We start from the raw sequence: 27,889 nt of genomic DNA on the forward strand, positions 1-27,889 counted from the left end.
TACAAAAATTATCTCTGTTTCTCAGGTTTTCCCTAATTAATATTGATCTTTATGTGAACTTCAGTATTTATGACTTTAAGCATTGACATATGTATTTATCAATCATCAGTGGACAACGCAATTGAATACTAACAGTGAAGTATAGGCCTATATTGTGTATATTGTGAATTATATACAAATACATTAACACATTTATATATATATTTTTTAATAAACCTTTAGTCATCATACATGATGATACATACATAACATGGTTGACAAATAGCTAACGTTTTTGTCAGTTTAGGTATTACGGTATCAAACAGATGATTAAGCCATGTATAAACTTAATAACTTTTGCCAAAAAAAAGAAAAGAAAATATGAATAAAAGTAGGTCGGATTTCGCTTTAAAAACGACAAAAATAAACAATTGAATTTAACCAGCAACCCAAAAAACGAATAACAATGTGGCAGTAAAATGGCCTCTTCAACAAAACTACACTTGTTCAATGTTAAACATACCGTTAAAGTTTTACATTTAAATAAGTATTTCAGTATAAATACACAAATGAGATATTAGGTCAAAGTAAAAATGCTACACGCATTAATGATGACAATTAACATGACGGTTGAATAAGTAGGTAAGATCTTCGTATATTTGGGTTAAAAATAGCTCACTTTCAAGAACTTAATAATGTACTTCCGAAGCAGAACGCATGTCATTTTAGTACAGGATGTGCAATCTCGTGCGATGTGACGTCATAAGGTTTGCTTTACACACAATTCAAGTTTTATCAAGTCTCCATGTACATTATATCCCATAATCGCCACAACACAATAGGCAGTCTACATACAGAGTAACATCATGGTGGTACAAGTCACGGTTTTCTAAATATTACTGATATTAAAATGATAATATATTATAATAAAAATAATAACTTTATGAGGCCCTCCCTATCAAGATAATTTAAATTGATAACAAATAACGTTTATTTTCTTTTTTCGGTACAATTCCCTCCCAATTACAATCGGGATTAGACACAATAATTTTGGTTTAACAACATGAATCTAAAAATTAGTAATTTAATCGTTAAGAATTAAATTATTTGAAAAGTTTGCAGATGATTAAGATTGATTCCCACTTGGACGCAACGCAGGTAATTTGACCAATCAGAACGCGTATGGATCATCCGAACTGTCGCTTGTGATTGGTCAATGCGCCTACGCGTCATACGTGCGTCCAAGTGGGAACCAACTAAGCTTTAGATAATAATAATTATTATATCAGTAACAGCTTTCCCCAACAGTGTTTGAAAGTTGGCTCTCAAGATTGAAAGTTGGCAACCTGAATTGTCTGAAGAAACGAAATTGGAGATAAAACAACTCAGCAGCTTTACACGCGAGTTACCTCTTACTTTTTAAGATAAATAAGAAAATTTGGAGATATGAATAATGGATGAAAGATGAAGATGGTTATAAAATTGTGTTTTTCCAATTAGATTACCTGTAAGTTAAACATATTTTTTTTATTCCATAGGCATGAGCTGGTTGAGAACTTACCGAAAACTTGTTGAACTTGCTGAAGTCGGATTCAAACTGAAAATTAAATCAGTGAATGTTAATAAAGATTTGTAAACAGACAACTTAACATGGATATTAATTAACATCAAAAATATGAGTTATGCTGCCAGATTTATGATGGGGGAAATTAGATACGTTCAATATGAAAATCTGTTTTGTATCAATAACATTATAATGAAAGTTTTGTTATAAATAAGTTTGCAAGTTTATTTAATTGTCCTGTGTCAACACGTGTGTTCTTGCGATAAAAGGTTATTTACACGTTAAATTGTATTTTGATAGCAACGGTGATTTCAGAGTGATACAATCGGTACTCACACTTTTCGTTGATTGTTTGGCTTCCGTCCTATCACTTCTTTAATCATGAGGATTGTACTGTTGTCATCTGCCCTCTACAATTGAATAAAAAATTGATCTACACAAGGTTAAACAGTAAGAAAATAATCATTAGAAGATTCTTTCTATATTTAAAAGTATTCGAATCGTTAAATTGACTTTTATTTTAGGTTAGTTTAACAACTTTCAAACATTACCTTTTAAAGTTGTACAATTTGGATTTGCCATAAGACCATGTCATTATATGCACTAGTATTACTAAAAATTTCCTCTGCTGACAGTGGATGAACGCATCAGTATCTTTGGCTGATTATGGATTGTCCTTTCGTTGAAATGTTCGACTCCGTCTTGGATTGTACATCTCCAATGTTGTCTGTTTATTGCACTGGTTTCCCCGCTGTCTGTACCTATGTTGCATTGCTGCTTTTGGTTGTGTTTTCAGTTGTTGTCCCCCATTTTATCACCCAAAAGTACGGACATTTCATATTTTTGAAATCATTTATAAACATTTATTAAAGAAAAGACTTGTACGTGACTTACTTCCTTCTTTTAATGTATTGTACAAAACGTAATTATTGCTTGTTCACTAACAGAACCAAAGCTCATTCACAAGTCAACAGCAACCTATGTACGTGCAAACATTATATAAATACTTTTCTACAACAAACGCTTTCACAAACGAATATTGACACAAACGCGTTTACCAAAATGTTGACGCGTAATATAAAACGGTTACGTTACTTATGAATCATGACTGGAACTAATGATGCGATTTTAAACGTTGCTCACAATTATATGATTTTATTTAATATAGCCTATAAAACGTCGAAAGTATTACGTCATAATTACGTAATGCTGAAAAATTACGTCATAAATACGTAATGAAAACGTTACGTCGGTATAGTTTTCAGTATTTCAATTTCAGAAATTAAAAATGAATGAAAATAATAATAATCTCTATAGCGAATATTTTACGTATAACGGTAGTCACACCAGGATTTTAGTTATCGTTTAAACTAAAACAAAATGTAAATCAATAAATAAACCTAAAGCTGCTGACAGAATGTAAGAAAAATAAACTTACTTCACTTACGTTATTTATGTATCAAGCTTGGTTCTCTCTAGGTCACAACGTAAGGACGTAACGTAATTAATTTGACCAATCACAACGCTATGATGGATTGCCTGAACTGTGATAGGGTTGCGCGTACGTTTCTTCGTTGCGCGTACGCTCATTCGTTGTGACCTAGTTTGAACCAAGCTTGACACAGTCTTAATTACGTACTTACTGACAGTGTACTTACATTGATTAAAACGTAGTGCAAAACACGTAGATATACCTTTATATAAATGTAACCTTTTTAGACAGAACCACTTATAGAAGTGTAATACTTTGTTTAATATAAAATGTACTTAGGTTACATTAGGACTATACGTATGGAAACACATTTGGCAATAATAATATGTACATATTTAAAATAAATCCATTGTATTCTTACTACACAATCCGGTAATTAGAAAACAAATCCGAGTCACGAAGAATATGAGTTTTCTCTGGAACTAATTTGTTTAGTTTAAATTGAGATATTTAGTTAGATATGAACTAAAACACAGACACACAAAACAGTTAATTATAGTATAAATATCTCAAAAATGGAATATAAACAATTTGTAGAACATCATTTTGTTTTTGTTTTTAAAAGATACATTTTTTTCAATGAAAGTATTTCTATGTAAAGTAAAATTAATAATAGATTATTTCTCTATCTTTATCTAATAGCTTTTTTACATTTATAGCAATAGATTAACATGTAAAATATCTAAAGATATAACCCAGTAAATATACAGTCACATAAATCTAGTTTAATAGAAATGCTCTAAAGCGTGGTTCTCACTAGAGACGCAACGCAATGACGTACGCGTAACGCAAGCGAGTTGACCAATGACAAGCCACTGTTTGAATAATCTATCGCTTGTCATTGGTCAAATCACTTACGTTGCGTTACGTCGCTAGTGGGAAACGCCTGTGTAGTTAGTCTACAGGAAACAAAAAAAATAATAGCACTTGTCGTATCAACAAAAAAGTAAACAAATCAACAACTAAAAAGGTCTTTTCTTATAAGCAAGTTTTAGCAATACACACCTTTTGTACAAAGCTTTCCTAAAAATAATACTAATAAACAAACTGTTTCTATAACATATGCATGTGTACAATATATTAATGTACTCATAAATATAATATTGGTATGTTTTTGAAAAATTAAAGATGAAATGTTTATATGCACTGATGTTGATGGCAGCAATAAACACTCCCTAAGCCAACGAATGTTCAAAACACCCTAAGCCGCGCCAACGAATGTTAAAAACGTTCCATAACCCAACGAATGTTCAAAACACTCGCCAACCCAACAAATGTTCAAAAGACTCTCTCAACCAACGAATGTTCAAAACACTCGCCAACCCAACGAATGTTCAAAAGACTCTCTCAACCAACGAATGTTCAAAACACTCCCTAAGTCAACGAATGTTCAAAACACTCCATAAAGCCAACGAATGTTCAAAACACTCCCTAAGTCAACGATTGTTCAAAACACTCCATAAAGCCAACGAATGTTCAAAACACTCCATAAGCCAACGAATGTTCAAAACACTCCCTAAGCCAACGAATGTTCAAAACACTCCCTAAGCCAACGAATGTTCAAAACATACCCTAAGCCAACGAATGTTCAAAACACTCCCTTAACCAACCATATTACTCCATTCCCCGACCAACCCACCTATGTTGACCAACCCACCTATGTTGACCAACCCACCTATGTTGACCAACCCACCTATGTTGACCGCATCAGCTGAGATGTAATAATAAACAAATGTTTACATATGTTTACATAACATCACATGTTATCAAAATCATTTGTTTAATAATACAATACACACAGTTCTTTTAAACACTTCATTTGTTGGTCGAGTTTTTAGAAAATCCATATCCTTGTGCTAAGTATCAACTCTAGCCAAGTGCTAAGTACCAACTCTAGTGTTGTGCTAAGTATCAACTAATTCTTCCATGATTATGTATCACTTGCTATTTCTTCTTGTTTGTACTTTTCTGCGCAGCATAGCTTGTCATAACAAAAAGCACAATAGCACCTAGAAAATTCATATAGAATCACATATCTTATCTAACCATGAAGACACGGTTTCTTCATGATTAACACTCTTGTATTTACTGGTGGTAGACCATAGAGTTATTATATTACAACTAGAGGGTCATCTAGATAGACATAATCAGTTTCTTTTTTAGAAGACCGAATAACTTCTTCATGAAAAATTAACTGTTGCCAGCATGTGTTGCACATTATCAGAGATAAATAAGCTGAAGTCTTGATTGGAGAGAAATCAAATTCATGATAAACTTATAACCTCAAGTTTTTAATAAGGTAGCAATTTCATTCATTACTCCAGAGAGCAGAAACATGTGTAGTGTTCAGCCGATTTCAATTACTTTCTCCTTAAGTGTATCTTCAAAAGCACACTGCACCAATGGAGGTGCTTATGAGCAGTGACTAGCATTAGTCCTTTTATACCTAATTTCAGTTTTTCATCTGAGAGACTTTGATAGTATATATGCACATTGGATACTTAACCTCTAGTAGCGTTTATATGACAACAAGTTTTCTATCAGAGAGAGGAAACTTATGAACTACGAGCACTTGTATATCATTTAATGTTGATCTATATATTACATAATTATTCTCATATGAGTGGGTTAGAGCGATCATTAGTATGGGTTGACCTAAGCTTGACCTTTTGAAGTTCTAATAGGAGACCACTTGGCTTTTCTTCGTCTTCTTCGTCCGGCTCTTTTAGCGTCCCCATGTGCATACTACGGTAGTACTGTGTCGACTCTATACTACTGTGTCTGCGTTGGTGGCCCTGGTCATGTTTTTGATAAGCTGCCTGTTGCTGATACGCTGCCTGTTGCTGATGTGATGCCTGCTGTTGATATGATGCCTGTTGCTGATAACCTGCCTGTTGTTGATACGATGCATGTTGTTGTTGATGGTAGTTAGTTGGAGTGGACTGATTACCATAACCTGGTGGAGGTGCGTACTGCGGAGGGGCACTCTGCTGTTGGATTATATAACTGCCAGGAGTTGGTGTCTTTTGAAGGTCTGCTACGTGAGGAGGGCTCTGAGGTTGAGAAGTCTTTTGTGGGTTGGTTATTGGTTGTGGGGTTGAATGCCTCGGTTCTGTACCCACAAACATAGACTGCCTCTGGGCAAGCTTTGCGTTTAAACTCTCCATCAAACTCTGGCGATTGTTGGCTTTTAAATCTTGTGGAGTCCGCAAACTCTGACTACGCCCTAGGTTTGACGGTCTGGTCTTGGGAGGCGAGTGCTGAAGGTTTGTGGTCTGATCGACTGGCATTGGCATTTTGAATTGACCAGAATAATCAAAGACCGTTTCCGTTTTATGAGTTGGTGTAGTTTGTGGACTGCTTGCTGTTGTTAGAGAAGTTCTCCTAACAGGTGGAGGTGGTTTGCCTCGACGTAGTGTGCAGTAACTTGGAGCGGCTCGCCTAGCGTTCATACTATTCATTGGCGTAGAAGCAAAAGGAAGTCCTGCCGTGGATGCCGGTCGCCGAGGAGTAGACGTATGCTGATATGAGTTGCTGACGTCACCATTTCGTGGAATCGTTGATGGTTTTTCAAACATAAGATCCGTCTGCTTATCGGCTTGTATTGAGTAGTAGTCAAAATCTGCAACAACAAAATTTAATGTTTTATGTCAATACAACATTATATTCAAGATATGTATATGCCTTAACCTCTTATATGGTATTTATTGCATTTTTACTGCTTTTCAAAATGGTCCAGTTACAAGGTTTAAAAGTGAAGTAGATAAAGAAAAGTAAAAACATAATAATATGCATACTCGTAGTATAGTAAAGCTTACCTTCAGATGCAATGGTATCATCCGAGGCAGATGGTGTTGTTGTCTGTGTACCATAACCACTAGACTGCAACGATAACTGACTATTCTGTACATTGGCTAAGTGTTGGCCTGGTGTGTGGGTGCCTAGACCTCTGGCAAGTGCCATAGCTAAGTCTGCTGTCACTGGTAATGTAGGCTGAAAAAAATTTATTTGAACTTAAGCACAAGATTTAAGAAACCTTTTTTCAATATTGTATTCTCTTCACTTTGAAGCTAAATGGTTTGGTACTGTATAAACTTCTGTAAATTGAATTGAAGTGTAAGTTTACATTTTGTTTGCTTTATATATTCATTATATCATACTTTATCCATAGATACTTACCATGCAATTTTAGAATACCTTTAATATTATTGTAACCCTCTTAACGCTTAACGCGAGCTCTCTAGGCCTGCTTATTGACTGGACAGTTCCTACGTGCTAGGCGGTTTCGACCTGCCTTGATCCACCTGTTTATGCTAGTCACACCCAGACCCAGGCATATCGACACAGAATTGGAACTAAGCACTTGATGTTGGACCCTAGCTTTTAATATTCCTGCATTGCTGTTATTTACAAGCCTGTGGTAGGCCTACGACACTGACTTTTATTCGTTTTTGGAAAAACGACTACTCAATGGCTACGCCAGCTACCACGAAACATACCATGCATACCACGCATTCTATTGTGTTGCGTCTGGGTTTGTTTTTTATTTTCATCATGTGCAATATTACTGAGCATATTCGGAGTTGTGATCATCAAATTCATTCCGGTGGTGATCAGTTTGTGCGTTCGTGTTTTGATCAATGCGATGTGGTCTTTTATTCGCAAGACCATGATGTGTCGGTAACTGCCGGCTGGGCTGATCTTTATATTATTTCAACCAGTCGTTCCAACCACGGTGGATCAACGTTCGTGTTACCCAGGCGGAATAAATACAGTTCTCCCCGTTTATACTACGACAATTCTGTGGCAACATTTACTATGCTGTTGTTAAGCGGCGATGTGGAGCCTAATCCAGGACCAACTAATTCGTTTGATCAATCGGAACATCATCTCAACGTGTACTACCAGAATGTTCGCAGCCTAAAGAATAAGGTAACCTGTTACAAAACTGAACTTGTTAGTCATCTATTAGCTAACAAATTCCAAATAGTGGGCTTATGCGAAACCTGGTTAAATGACACTATACTAGATGCCGAACTGGCAGTTCATGGATTTCATTTACATAGAAGGGACCGAGACGATGGAAGAAGAGGAGGTGGTGTCTTGCTCCTTGTGTCTGATAATTTTCAATCCAAGAGACTTGACATCGTGAACTGTTACAACTTAGAAGCAATTTTTGTGGAAATTCAAGCCTCTCGATGAAAGAAACTAATTGTTGGCGTTATCTATCGTCCACCTGACAAGGACTCTCGCTACACCGAACTTATGAGCTCGGCAATCGAACAGATATCTAGCCAAAAACCTGATGCTGATTTTCTTGTGTTCGGTGATTTTAACTTTACTAATATTTTATGGACTCGATTTCCTGCCTCGTCAAACAATAATGAACAGATTTTCTTGGACTCTATTTTTAATCCTTTTTCTTTTTATCAATGTAATAAAGAACCTACTTGTAATGGTAATATTTTAGACTTGATACTCTGTAATAAGGATATTTCAAATAGTGTTTACTGCTGTAATGATATTTTTAATTCTGATCATTCGTCTTTAACTTGTTCTTATTCGTTTTATTCTGGTATCTCTGCTCAAAATGTTAAGAATTCTCGATATTTTTATAATTTTAAGAAATTAGATCATGCTGACTTAATTGAAACTCTTAATCGTGTTCCCTGGAACCTTTTAGACTTGTGCAATAATGTTGATGATTCTGTTGACCTTTTTTATGATTTAGTTTTAGCTACCATTCGTGATCTTGTTCCAATGTATAAACCACGCAGGAAGCTACCTCCATGGTTCGATGCTGAACTACTTGCTAGTCTTAAGGCTAAAGAACAATCCTTTAAACAAAAGAAGAAGCATCCTTCTGACTTCTATATTTCACTATTCAAAGTAGCCCGGACCAATTTCAAAAAACTTTGTCGAAGTAAGTATTATTCATACTTACAGTCACTTGCTAATGAAATGAAAAATAACAACAAAAAATTTTGGTCTTGGATGAAAAAGTCTTATAAATCAAATGACTCGCAGCCTTCAGCATTGAATCATGGAGGTTCTTCAGTGTATTCGCCTTATGAAAAGGCTGAAATGTTTAATAAGTATTTCCACTCTATTTTTAAAACTGGTGGTACTGGTTCATCTGTCGATCTTCCCCCTCTTCCTGACTACCCCATTGGTAAACTCTGTTCTATCCCCATTGTCAGAACTGAAGTCGCTGAACTTCTTAATTCTATTGATACTCGTAAAGCCCCGGGTAATGATCTCATACCTAACAACATTCTCAAGCTTGGTGCTAACCCTTTATCTTACCCTTTAAGTCATATTTTTTCTCGATCCTTATTCGATGGTAATTTTCCCTCTCTTTGGAAAAGGGCTGATATTATTCCCATTCACAAGGGGGGTTCTAAATCTTTAGTTTGTAATTACCGCCCCATTTCTTTACTTTCTGCTCTTTCCAAAACTTTCGAACGCTTAATTTATCGTCATGTCTTCACGCACGTTTCTCCTGTTCTTAGCCCCTTACAACATGGTTTCTTCCCCAAAAGATCTTGTCTCACTAATCTTACCTCTCTGTTACCTTTTGCCTACTCTGCTATCGAAAGCAAATCTCAACTTGATGTTATTTACACTGATTTTTCGAAAGCCTTTGACCTCGTCTCCCATCAACTTCTTGTCCATAAACTTTCCAAATTTGGTATTTCTGGCCCTATCCTTAAATTATTTGTTAGTTACCTTGATTTCAGGCAGCAACGCGTTATGTTTCAAGGTCAAGCTTCTGATTGGCTCACTGTCTTGTCTGGGGTCCCCCAGGGCTCGATCCTTGGTCCCCTTTTATTTAATATCTTTATCAATGATCTCCCTTCTAATCTTTCTTCTTCTTGCTTACTTTTTGCGGATGATCTTAAACTCTTTAATACTATCAATGGCCCTAATGATACTGTTTCCCTTCAAAATGACCTTGGTACACTCTTCAGATGGACCACCACCTGGAAGCTGAGTTTAAACTTACCAAAATGCAAAATTATGACGATTACTAAGAAAAGACAATATATCCAATATGATTACAGCATTAATAATCATGTTTTGGAAAGAATTGATCGTCATAAAGATCTTGGTATTATTATCGACTGTAACTTAAATTTTATTCCTCAAGTTGATGCTGCTGTTAGTCAAGCAAATAGAATGTTAGGCATGATACGTCGTAATTGCTGGTGTTTTAAAAATTCTAATACTTTAATTAATTTATATGTTTCTCTTGTCCGTCCCCATCTTGAATACTGTAGTGTTGTGTCTAATTCGTTTTCGTCTGTTCATAGTACCCGTCTTCAAAGAGTCCAAGATCGTTTTGTTCGTTTTGTGTATTCTACTTGTCACTGTCCTCCTTTGTCTGTCTCTCTTCCTTCGCTTGTCTCTCGTCGTTCTATGTTCGATCTTCAGTTTTTGTATAAATGTATGAATTCCCGTTTCAATTGTAATTTTATCTCCTTGTTTTCCTTTCATGTTAAAGCTGTTGGTTGTCGTACTCGTAATTCCAAATGTAATCTTCTTTATGTGCCGTATTGTCGTGTTAATGTTACCAAGAATGGATTTATTTCACGTATTTGTCTTCTTTTTAATAATTGTGTTGTTAAAGATAATTCTATTGATCTCTTTTTTGATCGTTATAATTGTTTTTGTAATAAAATTAGTAAAATTGTATAAATTTGTATTGCTAGATTTTAAGATTTTTATATATTTTTATATGGTATAGTTTATTCCATTCTGTAAGGGGCGGGTTTCCCGCTGTTGAATGAGTTTGAATAAAATAAAATAAAATAAAATAAAATAAACTGAGTGTGAAAATGTTTCAGAGTTCAGGTTTAAAATATGAAATGGTAAGATTTTGTATTATGGATTTTTGTTTATGGATTAAGAATATCCTTTATAGGTTATTTGTGGATTAAGCAACCAAGAGTAAGTGTGGACTAATACCTGTGAAACCTTTTTGTGTGGTAGTGTAGCACTTTTTGTTCGTCTATGCTCAGGAGGTCGTCGGCCCTCATTTCCAGTAGGCTGTGGTACAACTATAAAATAGAAATATAACATTAAAAGCATTGTAGTGAGTTAAATAAACATTAATGTGTACCAAAACACACTGTGGGAAAACAACATACTAATGTTTAAATAACATATACTTTGAACAGAAGACACACAAGGTTGATATGAAAGAAATTGACAATAGAATGCAAAGAGTTTTTATGCAAGTTGACATAGCTGATGAAACAATAAAGAAAAGCAAACAAAAAAACATAAAATAACAAACAAAAAACATCATTTATTAATGTAAAGTAAAGCAATGATCTGTGTGTATATTATGTACTAAAACAGTAGCAAAACTGATGCATCTAGAAATTTGACTGTAAATGAAATCTCTGTTATGTTTCATTATATTAAGACATATTTCAGCTTCCTGTCAAGTACAATTCAAGTTAGTTTTTCTAAATTGTGTACCATAAAAGCCAAAGAAATAGCTTCAAACAATTGAACACATTATACCATGGAATATACTTCATTATTTAAATAAAGCAAAATTATTACTTTTTAGTATTATTAATCACAACAAACTAAATAAAAAATAAATTTTTAATTTGAATTTAAACAAAATGAATAGGCCTAATGCAATTAAATGTTAGTAAACCAATGAAACAATATAAAACAAGCCTTGTGATTGGCCAATTTGAATTTAAACAAAATGAATAGGCCTAATGCAATTAAATGTTAGTAAACCAATGAAACTATATAAAACAAGCCTTGTGATTGGCCAATTTGAAATAAACAGAATGAAATATGAAAGTATAAACTAAACTATTCCTAATATATTTTTATTTTATAATCTGATTCCAATTAGCACTTTTTTGTGACATAAAATAGTGAGAAAGTTAATTAGAACTTTTACAGAAAAGATAGCAAAATAGAATGATGAAAAGGTAGAGTAGATAAACACCAACATTAAGAAATGCAAAATGATCAAATGGCACCAAAGAATATACACATGAAAAGTACAAAAAGCAAGCCTTTTACAGCATTTTGAAGACGAGGGCGACAGACAACAAAATTTGATTTTGATGAATGCAATTTCATTCAGAAAGCACTTACTGTTACTAAACTCATTAGGGGAAGAATCGGATAACTCATCATACATAGGATCTGATAGGCCCACAACGGCAGCAGCTGCATTCAGTGGAGGAAACAAATAGCAAACATTCAGTGATGCTTACAAAAGAGAATTTTCAATTTCAATGAATCAAGAGGAATTAAGGTTTAATACTGTATACATAGGTTAGAAAGGAGTACATACAACAGGGGAAAATATTGACAATTATATTTACAATCAAAAACATAAAGCAAAGAGAAAAATTTAGTATATAATTATAATTACAATTTCATGCTTTAAAAAAAACAACATTAATTGCCTCCCTTCCAAATTTGTTTATTTCACATCATTTCTTAATTCTCCTAAAGGGATCATGTCAAAATGATTCTACTGCAGTTACTGCAGTAACTACATTTGTTTTCACTGCAACACTGTATGGTTTTAGTTTGTAGGCAGGTTACAGGTTAAGAAGTATACGCAAACAATGTATGGTTTTAGTTTGTAAGCAGGTTACAGGTTAAGAAGTAAACACAATTTAGTTGTGCAGTGGAATCATTTTGACTTTTTGAATTTTGATCCCTAATAATATTCATTCAATTATAAATTATATATTGTGCTCAAATAACATTTTAGTGAGAAAAAAAATATACAAAAAACAAACAAAATACATTGTAATAAACATAAATATACATATTCATTAGTATAATACATCAAATTTAAATAAAAATGTAAAATAAAGTTGTGTGTGCAACGGAAAAATGTGAGGTGTTAAATTGCATGCAATGTTGAGTAACAAAAGGAGTTATTTTCACTCACTCAGTACGACTCGGTGACAACTAAGAAGTCACAATTGTTGCTTTGGGTAATTTAAAGAGGGTGGAATACCCACAAACCCAGTTGGAGATGGTAGAGGTGGGTTTTAACATGCGGATATGATATAAACAGGATAGCAAAGATACAATTAGAAAAGCAAAGAAACTAACAGATGGCTGCCTGACTGAAATTCTGAATCTTTAAATGGAATCTAAAACATCGTGTGAATGTCATCTAAATGGTGAGGTTAAGATCCAGTCTATCGCCCTTGATTAATCCCGACCACTAAAAAGTATCTAGCTAATCCAACAGGGATTTGTAGATTATCTAGCAGACTACAATTCACTCTAGGGGTTGTGGTTGCTAGGTGATAGATCATAAAGGTGATGTAATCAGTTACCAATGAATGTAAAGAGATTTGTTAAAGATATGTAACTAGTAATGATGTAGAAAGATAGTAGAGCTTGTATTCAAGGACATGTGACCAGTGTGGGAATGATTGAACTTGAGGTTTTAGCTATTAGCAGGTGTCACACCTACTAACACAGTTTTCAAAGATACACAGATTTCTAGTAGAGATATATATATCTTCGCTTCGCTGAGATATATATATCTTTGCAGAAGTTACTAATACTATAGTACACTATTTATTCAAAGGTTACTAAAGAAAAGGAGGAACTATATTACTTATATTCATTTTTTTTTAATCTAAAGATATTGGTTAATTCACAGATAATTATACAATCTAGTATTAGTTCAGGATATATCTGTGGTTTATAAGAGTAACTAAGGGATGTGGAAAGGCTAAAGACTATATGTATACTAATGTTGTAGGAACTATAGGAACATGTCTAATAATGTTAACTGCTATATGTTCAGTTGTATGTCATGTGGGTACTGTAGTGTAGTACATGATCTGTAATAATGTTTTCACTATGGTAAAGATGATTTTTTTGTAAGATGGTATAGTGATGATATGTGTGTATGTATACAGATTATGATTTTGATGATGACAAATAATTCTGATACAAGATGTTGTTGATAAGACCACATCGATAAACAATGCTAATTTAAGTTTAAGCATGGAGAAATAAGTCCGAACATATTTCTCCATGGTTTAAGTGAATATATTGTAAAGTTAAGTATGATTAGATAGCTATACTGTATGTTAGAAGGTTAGCGCTGTTACTAGTAGTTGGTCTTCCACCTCAGAACTCACCTTGGTTGATTTGTGTCATGTTGAAATCGGGAACTATTGGAGGACAAGGTGACAACACAACACCATTGCTTTTAGACACTAAATGTTTCTCGGGAAGACTGGTAGTGACAGGGGGAGAAGGAAGGGGAATGGATTGTTGGTTGAGGGAACTATTGGATGACCAACTGGTCCAGGAGGGAGGAGGAGGGGGAAACGATTCATAAGAAGGTGTACTGCACTCACTTGACGATTGATCTCCATTTTGGGGGATTGTCTAAAAAAAATAAAATAAAAAATGTTAATAATACATTATAATTGACATTTTTATTCTATTTCAAATTAAAGTGCAGATCTCTCTCTTACTAGACTACTATTTGAACCAATGTTATAGTGAGTGATTTTGATCAGCAAATCATAGTCTTCGCCACTGATTAATTAGAGTCATTGAGTAGTGAAAGATCTGTATTTCATAATATCTACAATTCACACTACACTAAATAATGCATTAGTACACCTATGAATATGTCTTTGGCAAAACAACTACTAAGTAATAACAACCAAAATTATAACTATAAATTGTAATTTCCATCACTAATTACGTAATAAAATGCAAATGAAATATGAAACTTTAGCACACCAGTTTCTTCTTACTTAATATTAAAGAAATGCAGTTGTATTATTACACCAGCAATGAATAATAATCGTTAGTATAGTTATGGTTTGTACTTAGCACCAAGATTCACTTCATTGGTTATTCATTATTTTAAGCATCTACTAAACTTTCTACTTAAGCATGGATGGAACTATGCAATGTTTTCATTATTAATTTCATTCAACAGCCTTTAGTAACCACTACCAACTATAGGAGATAAACACTATCAACATTTTCCAAAACTGTATGTTTAGGTAGTACTATTCTGTAAACACATTGTTGAGCAAAAACCAGAGTTGAACCAAGGACCTTATGATGGAAGGTAAACCTCATCGCTATATCTATAGGGCTTTTTACACTAGTTAAAACAAGATCATTCCTTTGAACAATGAGCCTATGTAGTAACCTTTGACCTGATCATGTATTGTAAAATTGAAACCATGTTGGATAATATCTTTTGGTATCAATTTATTAACAAATAACATTATTTAATTTTCTACTAATTGTTCCTATTAATATCTGTCATAATACGTTAATTATATTAAATAATAAAATTAATGTTCACATTCACAGTAAACTATAAAATAAATCATATTGAAAATGAAAATAAAATATGGATAAACGAAAATGAAGATATAAAATGAGAATACTTGCATGCAAAATCATGCAAGGAAAAGAAAATAAAAAAACAAAAACAACTAAAATTAAGTTCTACCTTTCATTCATGTCCATGCGTCACTAAAAAAAAATATTTATAAAAAAAAAAACAAAAAAAAACAAAACAACCCAACAACATTGATATTGAGAGTTTCATATTTCAACCTGATATTCTGATTCCTGAGGGGGTGTGGCCGGTCTCTGGAACAGCATATCTTGCGAGATGAATCCCGAGTCTTGTGATGAGACGCTAGAGAGACGTAGAGGTGATGCCGCAGGCTGCGACATACTACGGTGCCTGAATGGATTGCCTGGTGAGTGCGAGTTTACTGAGCCACTGGAGCGTGAATCTGAACTGGCCATACTGCTCAAACTACACATGCTAGACTTGCGAGAGCCTGTTGAAGCCACAGGTGAACCAGGGGGCGTCTGCACAAAAGATTGAAAAGCTCACTAATGGCCGACTAAAAGGTGTGATAACGTGCAGGATGTGTTGCTTTATAAAGAACATTTTGGTATCACAAAAGACAATATATTTACTGATACGCACAATGTACAATTCACAACAAACTGCAATTTTACAAATATTAATAAACAAAAATATTACAGTAATCATAATAAAAGGGGAATTTCTATTAAAACATTGGTAATGGTAGGATATAAAATAATAGAGGTATTTTGTTAAAAATTAAATGCAATGTCTAATTTACTTTAACACAATTCTGTAAGTAAACACTTTGAATTGAAATTGTTAATCCTTGATCTTGAATACTACAAATTTCCTGCATATTGGAATGAACAGAAGATAATGAATATTTTTTTGTACCCTGGGGACTGTAAGTATTGTTCTTGATGACTAATATCATCAGGAATATTAAGATGAGTAAAATGCTTCCATCCAAGGTCATTATTTCCTGAATATAAAATTGGGAATTAAAATTGATAACAAAACATTATCATAGCACAAGAAAGCTTTGTGCTAAAATTTGTTTTCTATTTGTTTTTTCCTTATTTACAAGGATGTTCTCACATAGGGTCTGGTAGAGGATCAGTACACTGCTATCTAGGAGACAATCCCAAACTCTTATTTTGATAGTGTACCAAGTTTAATTATGCACATTTGCAATGTATGCACAGGACCAACAGCTTTATGTCCAATTTGAAGGACGGGGCAATGAGAGGAAAGTACACATCTAGCTCGTGTGCACTTTAAAGAACCTAGTACATCTTTCGAGACGAGTAGGGGGTTACCCCGGTGTATTAGTACATCACAGCCACTGATCACCAACTGGGCCTTCTGGGAGACCAGTCTTTGACTGAAGAGGTTACCCAGTATAAATATAAATTTCAATCAATAAATTTCAATCAAGTATCTTACTTAAAGGGGGTACAAGCAATATGGCACAGGGTTTAAACCCACCCATGCCTCACACATCGATCGTATCAAAATGTAGGTGGTAAAGTTAGGATTTGAACTGCTAAAGTGGTAAGCAAGTAATAACCATCAAGATACAGTGCCATTCACTACACATTAATAATGTGACCTTTAGAAATATTATAATTTAGTTTTTAATATTATTGTATTACTGTATTAGATACAGTACTGTACATTTGTGTACAGCAGATATGCAGCTTTGGGAGACATGGGAAAGTTAAAAGGAAAGGTCCATGCATGCATGTTATTGTAAAAAGTATTAACAAATAATAACAAGGGCAGTCAGGTAATTATTAATATGATGGTAATATAAATTTGATTGAAAAGAAACCAAACTAAACTGCTGTATGTTATTAAACTAAATACATTCAGTTTCAATTTCGTTTATTTCATAATAAAAACCATATATTTAGTTGGTATATTATGTTTGAGTTTAGAAACGCCATAAGTAGAAAATGAAAGCGTATATCTGGAGCCAGATAGTCGCTGTATTGGCGCCAGGACAAAGGTCATGTTCAAAGATGAATCTGTAATACTGTACATCATTTGTATCTCATCCTTTTGAAATATATTACACTATAGAATGATAATTTGGAATGTTTTTAGGAATAATGAAGCACAAAATGAAGTTTAGGGAATTTAGAGGATGGGTTCAAAGATTATGTATCGGTTTAACCGTTCATGAACTCTTCTAAAAAAATTAAAATTAACTCCTCTAGCATTTTTGTATTTTTAAAGTAAACGTATGACATGTCAACAAATTAAGATAAATTGCTGTATACAACTTTAGAATACCCAAGAACTGATATTATTATAATAAATGGATAAAAAAACTCTCACAATGGTCCTAAATTTGTTTTATAAAATTTGTTATATTTAAAAATTTATTCTTAAAATCAGCCTTTCCACAAACAACTAGCCAGCCCAAAAGGAGAGGATCTATTAACAAACCAGCAAATGGTTTATTTTATGTCATAGCAACGTTGGCATTGCAATAATCCATCCAACATAAGATGGTAAATTGATATAATGACCCTAGTTTATGCATCCTCAAGCTCTTTCTGGTTAAAAATTATTTAGATTGGCGGTTGACGTTAAATGTCAACATCTCATGCATAAACATAGCTTGTAAATATGCACATTATTATTATTATGAATCTAATATGAATGCTAAATAGTGAACAGAATTATGTGGGATTTTTGCACCTTAGTTTGGTTGTATATATTGATGAAAATGAATAAATATCCATTTAAATATCAAATCTTAAAATATTTAAATATTTACAGAATAATTATGATGTATTTCATAAAGTACACTGGAATGCTAAATAATGAACAGACTTTAATGTGGGATTTTTTCACCGTAGTTTGGATGAATAACTGATAAAATGAATAAATATCCATTTAATATTACATTAAATCTTCTTATAATAATATTTAAATATTAAATTTACAGAATATCTTGATGGAATAATTATGATAATATTCTACAAAGTAGCTAGGAATTTATATTCCTTAAAAGCAGCAGATATTCCTAAAAGTTCACTATCTACCAGTTCAAATTCCATTTGATGAAATTATCCCAGACTTAATGAAGTTACTACTAATAAACCCACCATAGCTAACAAGTAGAAGGTGTAAGTGATCCCAGCTTAGGTATCCAAACTGCTACTTAAGTTACTTCTTAACTCTCCAGGCCAGTAGCTTGTTATACTAATGAGGGCAGAGCGTAGCATCTTGTTAGGTGTCGCCCGTTTTAATTGGATATGGGTTGCAGTCGGCCTACATTTTTTGTTTATTCTAATCATGATTATCATTTATAAAATTTCTACTTCTAAAATTGTTGTTTTTTGTTTGTTATATTAACTTTAATATTCTGAGACAAAGTGCCAAATGACAGCATCATAAGCAATCAATTATAAGGTATTTCAAAAAAGTAATATGTTTACTGTTTTCTAGAAATTAGTTTTTTACTTTTGTTTTAATAGATATTGTCTTTTTTGTCTGTTAAATTAAAGACACCTTCCCTACGTTTTTTAGATCTATTTTAAGATCACAAACTATATTTAATCTAAAAATAATACTATATGGTCCTATTGCGATAACTTTTTTCGTCTTTAAATGGTTAAAAATGTGAAAAATAAGTCGATTCTAATAATTATAGCGGCCCGCTATAAATCCCAAAATGCATTGCGCGCGGATTGATATTTCTGTTTTTCTTCTGTAATTCGCCCACTTTTCGATCAATCGTGCGGCCAAAACAAATGGAAGACTCCTAACTTTTCAGCGAAAATACCGGGATTTCCACAATTTGTATCAACGGAGTCTGGCAAAAATAGAAAGAAAATTAATGCAGCAACTATACAACGTCAGGCTAGGTATAGCTAGCGTACGATGTTCGTACGTTACCGATGTTTACCAGCTAGGCCTAAAAAACTAAGCCTAGCTAGGCTAGGCCTAAAGACCGTCCACGAGAGGTCAGTCGCCGCGAGCTACCTACTGTAGGTAGTGCATTGTTTCTCACTTTTTATCATAATTTACCATAAAACGTACATTTAAGGAATGACCTGGTTTAATGTTTTTAAAGTAATATATATGTATTATTTTTTAAAAACGTCACAAATTGTAGGGAAGGTGTCTTTAACTGAATATTCTGAGACAAGATGTCAAATAACATTAATAATTACCAAGTATTTCAACAAAGTAATAAGCTTACTGTTTTCTAGAAATTAGTTGTTTTATTAATTTGTCAGCATAAAGATTACTGTCTATTCTAATAAATATGTGTAGTGTGTATGTGAATGTGTATTAAAGGTATATAATATTATCTATTACCTTATCTTATCAATCTATGCACAGTAAAAACATTAACAAAACAAACATTCCAATCCTTTTGATAAATTATTGCACATCAAACATTAAACAAGTGAAACAAAATGCAGTGGATTAATGTATAGTTGGAAATGTGAATGGATAAAGGGATGTGAATATGGGTTGGGAGAGATGTGGAACAAAAGGTGGGGATATCATGATCACGGAATGCAGTGAAAAATGGGTGAGAAGGAGCTGCAAGACAGTTTGAAATAAAGGGTCCAGATATTAATGTTGTTGCCAGGTATTAATGTTGTTCCCAGATATTAATGTTATTCCCAGGTAAGTACAGTAACAATTTAAATTATGTTAAACCTAAGAATGTTGCACTAATCGATATATAATAGAAGAACAGACAGCTTTGTAAGATGGCGTGTTGAGGTAAAGGCCAACAGGGATAAAAACAGTTAATTTGAGTAACAAACGCTAAGTTGAAGACAGACAAGTTAGCACATACTAATAGTATATTCTTTGTTAGAAGTTAATATATAATAAGCAGTAACAAGCAAGCAGACATGCAATGTTCGTGTTAAGTATTGGAATGGTACATATGATACCGCTGCCAATCAAAGGTGGGTAGGAATAGTAGTACACATGATACCACTGCCAATCAAAAGAGGTTTGTATTTTTTACATGTTTTGCTGCACAAATAATATCAGTCATTGTTGTAAGATACAGATTGTAAATACATAAAGGTCTTTTGAAAAAATGTGATTGTTTATTAAACCGTTATCAACAAAGTAGGGTAATTGCCACATTACACAATTTTAGTTTTTTAGTTGTTTTTTTTCCTCAGCCTTTTCTTTTTCATCCATTATTTTCCCATTTTTGTTACTAATATAGTTTTTATTAGTAGTATATCAGTACTAAATGGTACATTATAATTATAGTATATTCAATAATAAATGACACAATAGTATAAATTAAGATATAGTACTGTAGTGTAAATAATGTACATTATCATAAAAAAAAACATATAAATATATTGAAATTGTTTTTTCCAAAACCAAAAAGATTAATAAAAAGTAAAATATCTAAAAATCCATTTTCCTCTTGATATTAAAAAAAATTAACCATCACACAGTTACAAAAACACTGATGGAAGACTGATATATATTATCAGAGTTGGGTATACACAAAAAAATCTATTTGTGTAGAGTCTGAAAATTAATAATCTTTATCATGAAAAATTATGGCTTGTGTACAGTGATTGTTTTCGTAGTGGAGTCTGTTTAAACTTTGACCCCTGGCTAGGACCAAAGTTTCTATTCATGTGAAAATAAAGCAACCAATAAAAGTAATCATATTAGCTCCATCAGTTTTCTTTTGAATAAAAAAATTATATGAAAATAAAATCAAACAAAAAGTTGTAAAAAACTTACAGGAAAAGACCATTTATTTTCTTGACCTTTGACATCTAGAATGACCTGCTCACTGGCCTTTGGAAGTGTGAATGGATCTTTGACCTGTTCCATGATGTCATCCAGAATGGTGGACAAGTGAGTAGTCTCGCTTAACATGGAACATTCTTCATCCTGGGGTTAAATAAATGTTGAAGTTAAAAAGATGAGAATAAAAAAGATGTAATGAGTAAAAACGTTCTGGACCCAATGTGTCCCTCTCCCCAAAAAGTGTCCCCTTATGGTTGTCCTATGAATAGCGGTTGACCAAAGTGTATACATATATATTTCTTCTTTGTTTTTACAGTAAAAACAATAATAGGTAGCAGTTTCCCTTGAATAAAATGTGTTATAAATACCAGGGTTTTGTTATTAATATTCTATAAAGAGGGTAATAATACAATTTTAACAGCAGGTAACTTTTTTTAAGTGGATTATAAACTCTTTAAAGGTAATAAAATATTTACAGGCAGCTATACATTCTACTAACAGAGGAATATTTTTACTTGCAACCTGCTATTAACAAAACCCCCCTAAAAGATTATTTTTATTATAAACGGTGGTTTTTTAGTTTTCATAATAAATGGAATCTGCAATAAATTGAAACCATATTGCAAACAAGTTTATGCATAAATATCTGCATTAAACATATTCATGAAATTGAATACAACAAATGTAATAGAGTTGGTAATTTGAGGAAAAACCAAATTACACATTCAAAGATTGTAAATCTTTAGGAGTCTATTTCCAATGCTTAGAGGATTGTTCGCTTAAACATTAAGACTGGTGTTTAGAAATGTACAGCTAGACAAATAAACTATGGAAGTCAGGTGTAGACCTGAAAGATCAGTAGGTTGAGGAAAGTGAGTTAGAGGCGATGACAGGGAGTGTGAACAGGAGCAAAAATTGATCTTTAAGCTGTTGAGATTGTTCTTTATTTCTGTTGGGGGCAAATAATGATCTTTAAAACTGTTGAGGAGCACAGTGTTGTTTATTTTTTAAGGGAGAAACTCATTATTTTTGAAAGTGATCATTTTGAAATTGTCAGTAGGCTGCACTAAATATCTTGGTATTACTGTCTAGTAAAAAGCCTGCTTTAAGCTCTGTCTACACTATTTATCAAACATTATTTCATCTCCCTAAGATGTGCATCTTCCCAAGCCCAAACCTGCCACGCCCTTTAATACATACCACAACAGGTTTAATGAGTGTGACAAAAGTACAATATCGCCCTCTTTCTTCTATCAGACAGTTCCGCACAGCCGACTTTTCCGCTTCTTCCAATAGTAGATATTTATCTGTTACTTCTTGCATTGCACTGTCAAGTTTATATTGAACATCCATCTTACCTGTAGAACAAGAGAACAAAATGTAATTTATCCATTGTATATGTGGAATAAGAGACAAATCATAAATGCAATATCCACTGTATCTGTGAAATAAGAGACATTATATAACACCTATATAAATTCCTGTCATTTGATTGGACGAATGTGGGTCACATGGCGTGCGATAGTACGCACTATTCAACGATCGTTAAATAGTACTTTTTGAAACATTTTTGTGTACGAAAAAAAAACGTCTAGATGTTATATAAAACAAATAATGAATGTTTTGTATTCGTGTAATGGTACAAATAATGGCACTTGGTGAATGATGAAAGGTTATATCAACTCGACTTTGCCTCGTTGATATAACCTTTCATCATTCACCTCGTGCCATTATTTGTACCATTGCACTCATAAATATTCATTATTTGTATAATATCTTATGAATAAAAAAGAAAAGGTTTTGAAACATGATCAAAAGAAAAAATGATTCATAAATAAATGGCAAGCCTGTAGCTAGGACTTTTACAGGATGGTTCATTTTTCCACAAAAGGGGCAAAAGCGACACTTTCAATGCTGATATCTAGTTTGCACCCTCGAACCCTCCCTGGCTACAGGCTTGGAATAGTAATAGAATGGATGATGTACATACTATGGGTTTACAAATGATATAAATGAGTGATAATGGTGATATGGGTATAAACCAGATGAGTGATATTGAATGGAGAGTAGATGGGAAAACATGGATTGGTAAAAACACAGACAGTACACAATCATAAAACTGTGCACACGGAACTGTAAGAATAATGTTAAAGTTATAATATTTCAATATATTATATTATTATATTAAATTTGACCAAATTAAAGTAACAACTAAAATTAAATTAAAAATTAATCGTTTCTTTATAATAGCATAAATAAAGTGCATGGGGTTGGATGTGAAAAAGTACAACCCAACGAGGATTTGACCCTGCCCATTTATGCTTTAAAGGAAGGTGATCACAAATCTACCAGATTCACAATTTAAGCAAGCCTAGAAAGACTTATAAAATTCCATTAAAAGCAACAAAAATGCTTGTACTATTTTTTGGACAAAAGTAATTTTACAGTTTTGTATAAAGTAATGTAAATAAATCAGAAATATAACCATGCATTTCGGTTAATGCAACCATGGACCTATAAATAGGTCCATGGTTGCAACAAACAAACATTAGCTTAATGAAAGCATGGAGGGATTTAGTAAACTAATTCTTCCATGATGAAAGTGAGATCCTGCATTTTGTTTACTTTATACGTACTTAGTACTTCATTGTTTATCTTGACATCCTCTTTATCTGCTGCAAATTTGGTCAAATAAATGAGTGCATAAAATTAACATTCATAAACAGTTACTACATTTATTGTAGCATGGACCTATAATTTTTATGTCCATGATTGTAGGCCTACATTATTTATGTTTTCTGTATGTTTTTTCCTCTCAAAATGAATTTATTTCCACAAAAATGAGTGTCCAATGAATGTACAATTATATAATTGATGAAGAGCTAGTGTTGCTCGAAAGCTCTGCTAATTTTTCTGGCTGTTTTACTTTATTTATTGTTTTGATTTAGCTTTTTGCTTATTATATTTTGTATATCTCCATTTAGACCAGTCGGATCTGGAGGCAGGTGTCACTTTTCTGCAGAATTTTCCAAACCAACTTTTTCTAGTGCATTTTTTGACGTAGATTACGAATCTGGTTGTTGATCGGACTAACGTGGGGGCTTTTTAAAGATATAAACGTTTAAAATCTTGATTTTTGAGAGCCGAAATTAATCAAAATAAAACAAATTTAGACAATAAAGGGCGCACTTTCTACATAATTATGAGTAAATTGGATTAAAAAAGACTTCGTTGCTGTTAATTTTATTCACGTAAATGTGAAAATAATTTATAAATCTGATCGGTTTTATATGCTGAAATTGTTTTAGTAATACACTGTGTAGTATAAAGTTAGTTAGAACTTTTCATTTTCTCGTTTTCAGTGATCAAAAATGATATTGTCTAGGCCCGAATACGAATACTTCCAGCGTACGACGTATGTAAACAAAGGACGTTTAAACCGCGATGACCGCATATAAAGTTCGCTCAAGTGAATAGTGGGTAGGCTTTTACTAGCCTAGCGTATTATGACCGTATGCATGAAACATCTTTCTCTAGCTTATTTTGCATGCAGCGCTAGCTTTACATAAACATGTGTACTACTGTTTTTAAATTTTTTTTCCCCCGATTTTTAGGTGGTGTAGTAGGCCTAGAACTTATATTATTATTACTGACAGGCTTCTAGAGTAGGCTACTACTAGCTACACTAGGGCCTAGGCCTAGTACTGCTGTAGTAACTAGCTGGCATAATAATAGCGTAGGTGTAGATGTATTATGGTGTCGTATGTGTAGTCTTACAGCTAAAACATTTATTTTTGTATACATAAATCTAATAAATGCTGTGTACTACTACCCGTATACTATTCAGTTCAGCTGATTATAACAATACATTCAGCAACCCTATCAACCAACGATTTCTCACAGGTGACATCATTGTTCAGGTGGAAACATTGTGAAAATACTACAACAACGATATTGAATGTATTATTTATTACGAAAGCTGCATCTAGCATTAACATATTTCCTCTCTGACTGAGATCATGTTTTAAACAATAAAAGAAAATAAGGTTGCCCTAAAGAACTAGCTGTAGAAAATCACATAAAACAAGGTTTCTCTGTCCGTGAACCAACATAATTCCAATAAACATGGCTATATCATACCAAATGTATTCTACAAAATAAACAGCCAGCATCATATAATAATTATGGTTTAAAATGTCAAAGACCAACTGATAAATGTGGAATTTGCGTGTATGGTGGTTTGATTCCATAATAGTAATACTGTATTTTGATGATGCCAACTATTGCATTTTCTATGTATATGTACAGGCGCGTAGCCAGGGGTTTTTATGGTTCGGGCGAACCCCCATTCCCGACATGCCCAATACCTCACCCTCATCTCTGAAAATCCTCCAAATACGTGTCCCACACAGTACAAAAGGTTAATTTAAAAAATTCGTAAATTCGTTCGTGAATAACTCGATACCTTCTTCACTGTATGAGCGTATGTCGAGCGTAGTGTCTGTAAATTTACGAGTTGCAAATGAATTGCCGATTTTCACCTGAAATCCCTGGATGTAACATGATATTGATGCATGTATCGTACTCATAAAATGAGCTGGGGCACGAACGATTTGTACAAAGGACACCGCCAGACAATAGCGTACGTACCTATATTGTTTAGATCACGGCAGTCAGCATGCATAAAGTATACCGTAAATCTTCTAATTGTAACCCTGGGTTATTATATTATTCTTTGATTGTTTTTTAGGGTGGGTTACTACTAGAAGGGGATTACTATTTGAGTAGTGGGTTACTATTACTTGAAAATAGTAACCCACCCCAACTATTCCGGTCAGCAGCTCATAGCAAAATAATAAAACAGTACGGATAAACACATTTGTTTGAACAGAACTAACTAACTAACTAACTTATAAACTCAAAAACACTCAATCCTCCCCCACACCCGAGATCAACATGCATTATCTCCTTATTACTATTAGAGTAGTGGGTTATTATTATAGATTGACTATTGACTGGGTTACACTATTACTATTAAAAGGAGGGTTACTATTATTAGAGTGTGGGTTACTATTAGAAGATTGATTAATTTCTTCAAATTGCTGTAAATAAATATAGGTAGAGCTATAATAAGCATTGAATTTGCCTTCTCACACAAAGTGCTTTTTTGGGGATTCCCCTAGACGTACGTACGTTCACATTGAACTTGAACGCAAGTGAACGATCAAAAAAGGTACGAATACGATCGTTTTGCTCCTTGGTAGCATGCTGCATGAGAGTGTCTTTTCCGACTAATTAGAGGTGCTATTTATCATGAATGTTATGTGCGAGAGTATACCATTTCCGGCCATCTAGAGGTGTCATTTAACCAAATTTGCTTCGCCCCTCCAGATTTAGGATGGCTTTTAGGTAAGGGTGGAATTAAACGACATTAAACTCAACAAACGTATCAGATTAACATAATTCGTTTTTGCTGTAGCATACGTCGATACACAGTACATAATTTAACCGTCAGTAAACTTTGCCTGGAAAGTAATACTACGACACATTTTGGTCCCTGGATGGAATATGATATCACGCGTTTGGACACAACGTTGAACGATTCGTACAAAGGGATACCGCCAGACAAGTGCGTACCTATTGTTTAATAGTTGGATAGCTGGCAATAATGAATGCATAATAGCCCTCTGACGTACTCGCGGTCAATGGAACGTCGCGGTTTTCTAGGCGCTGAAGCTACGAAGTGAACGCAAACGATTTTTACAGTATTCCCCGACTCGACAAAAAGTACCTGTGTTACGTTCCCAGATATGGGATAGGCTCCCCGACGAGGGGATAGAGACCATGCGGATACACAGTTGATGATCTTAACCTGGATGTTTTACTATTTTCATGAGATTTAAAACATATTTTTTCTTAGAATATGCCAATTGCGCATTCTTTTGACATCATACTTTACTAACTTATGACGTCATAGGTACGTTATATGGTAATTTAAATATTAATTGAAAAGTTTAATACCACATTTATATAGCGGCTATTCTGAATTTATGCTAATTAACCTTTTTGATGTTTGACCGTATCATGTTCATTTCAACAAGAAAATGTTAGAAAATTGTTTTCCTGCGGTTTCTACATTTTTTGTAGTATAGGATAATGTCATTTAAGCAGTTATAACATAATATATGACGTCACAACTACCTTATGACGTCATAGTTACGTCATATGGTGATTTAAATATGCTAGTTTGAAAGTTTAATGTCACATTTATATTTACTCGTAATGCACTTAGGTGGTCTAAAACCAACCGTTGAGGAGATATGGGAACTTCAAATGGTAAATGGCGGCCATTTTGAATTTATGCCAATTAACCCACTTTCCGGTGTCCGATTTCGATAAATTTTGGATATGATGTTTATTTGGACCATATCAACTAGACAACACATTTCTGTTGCATTTAACATATCTAAACGATTTCCTCTTCATAAAATGACTTATTTGACCTAATTTGACCTTTGACCCTTCATATCTCAAAAACGCCCCCTCCCCGTCGCGATCAACATTCATATTCGTATTCTACAGCCAAAATTACCCCAGAAAAAATACATGAAGTAAATTCTGCAAAAAGTGACACCTACACCTCAAATACGACTGGTCTAATTGAGATCCAGCCACTGATACCCACAGCATTGTCATTATTTTCAGT

General features: G+C 33.5%; 1 protein-coding gene across 1 annotated transcript in view; it reads right to left on the reverse strand.

The window, feature by feature from the left end:
- Positions 1-304: 304 nt before the first annotated feature.
- The window catches only part of LOC140057513 (protein MTSS 1-like), a 53,419-nt gene continuing 25,834 nt past the window's right edge, over positions 305-27,889 (reverse strand). Inside the window, exons 7-17 of the mRNA XM_072103208.1 lie at positions 22,384-22,541; positions 21,175-21,327; positions 15,651-15,914; positions 14,198-14,450; positions 12,168-12,284; positions 11,004-11,095; positions 6,854-7,028; positions 2,095-6,657; positions 1,880-1,953; positions 1,541-1,576; positions 305-878 (exon numbers count right to left, since the gene is read on the reverse strand). Coding sequence (XP_071959309.1) covers positions 5,651-6,657; positions 6,854-7,028; positions 11,004-11,095; positions 12,168-12,284; positions 14,198-14,450; positions 15,651-15,914; positions 21,175-21,327; positions 22,384-22,541 — 2,219 coding nt within the window. The 3' untranslated portion in view covers positions 305-878; positions 1,541-1,576; positions 1,880-1,953; positions 2,095-5,650. The remainder of the gene's footprint in view (positions 879-1,540; positions 1,577-1,879; positions 1,954-2,094; positions 6,658-6,853; positions 7,029-11,003; positions 11,096-12,167; positions 12,285-14,197; positions 14,451-15,650; positions 15,915-21,174; positions 21,328-22,383; positions 22,542-27,889) is intronic.

The sequence above is a fragment of the Antedon mediterranea genome, chromosome 8 (assembly GCF_964355755.1).
Source record: "Antedon mediterranea chromosome 8, ecAntMedi1.1, whole genome shotgun sequence".
NCBI classification, from domain to species: domain Eukaryota; kingdom Metazoa; phylum Echinodermata; class Crinoidea; order Comatulida; family Antedonidae; genus Antedon; species Antedon mediterranea.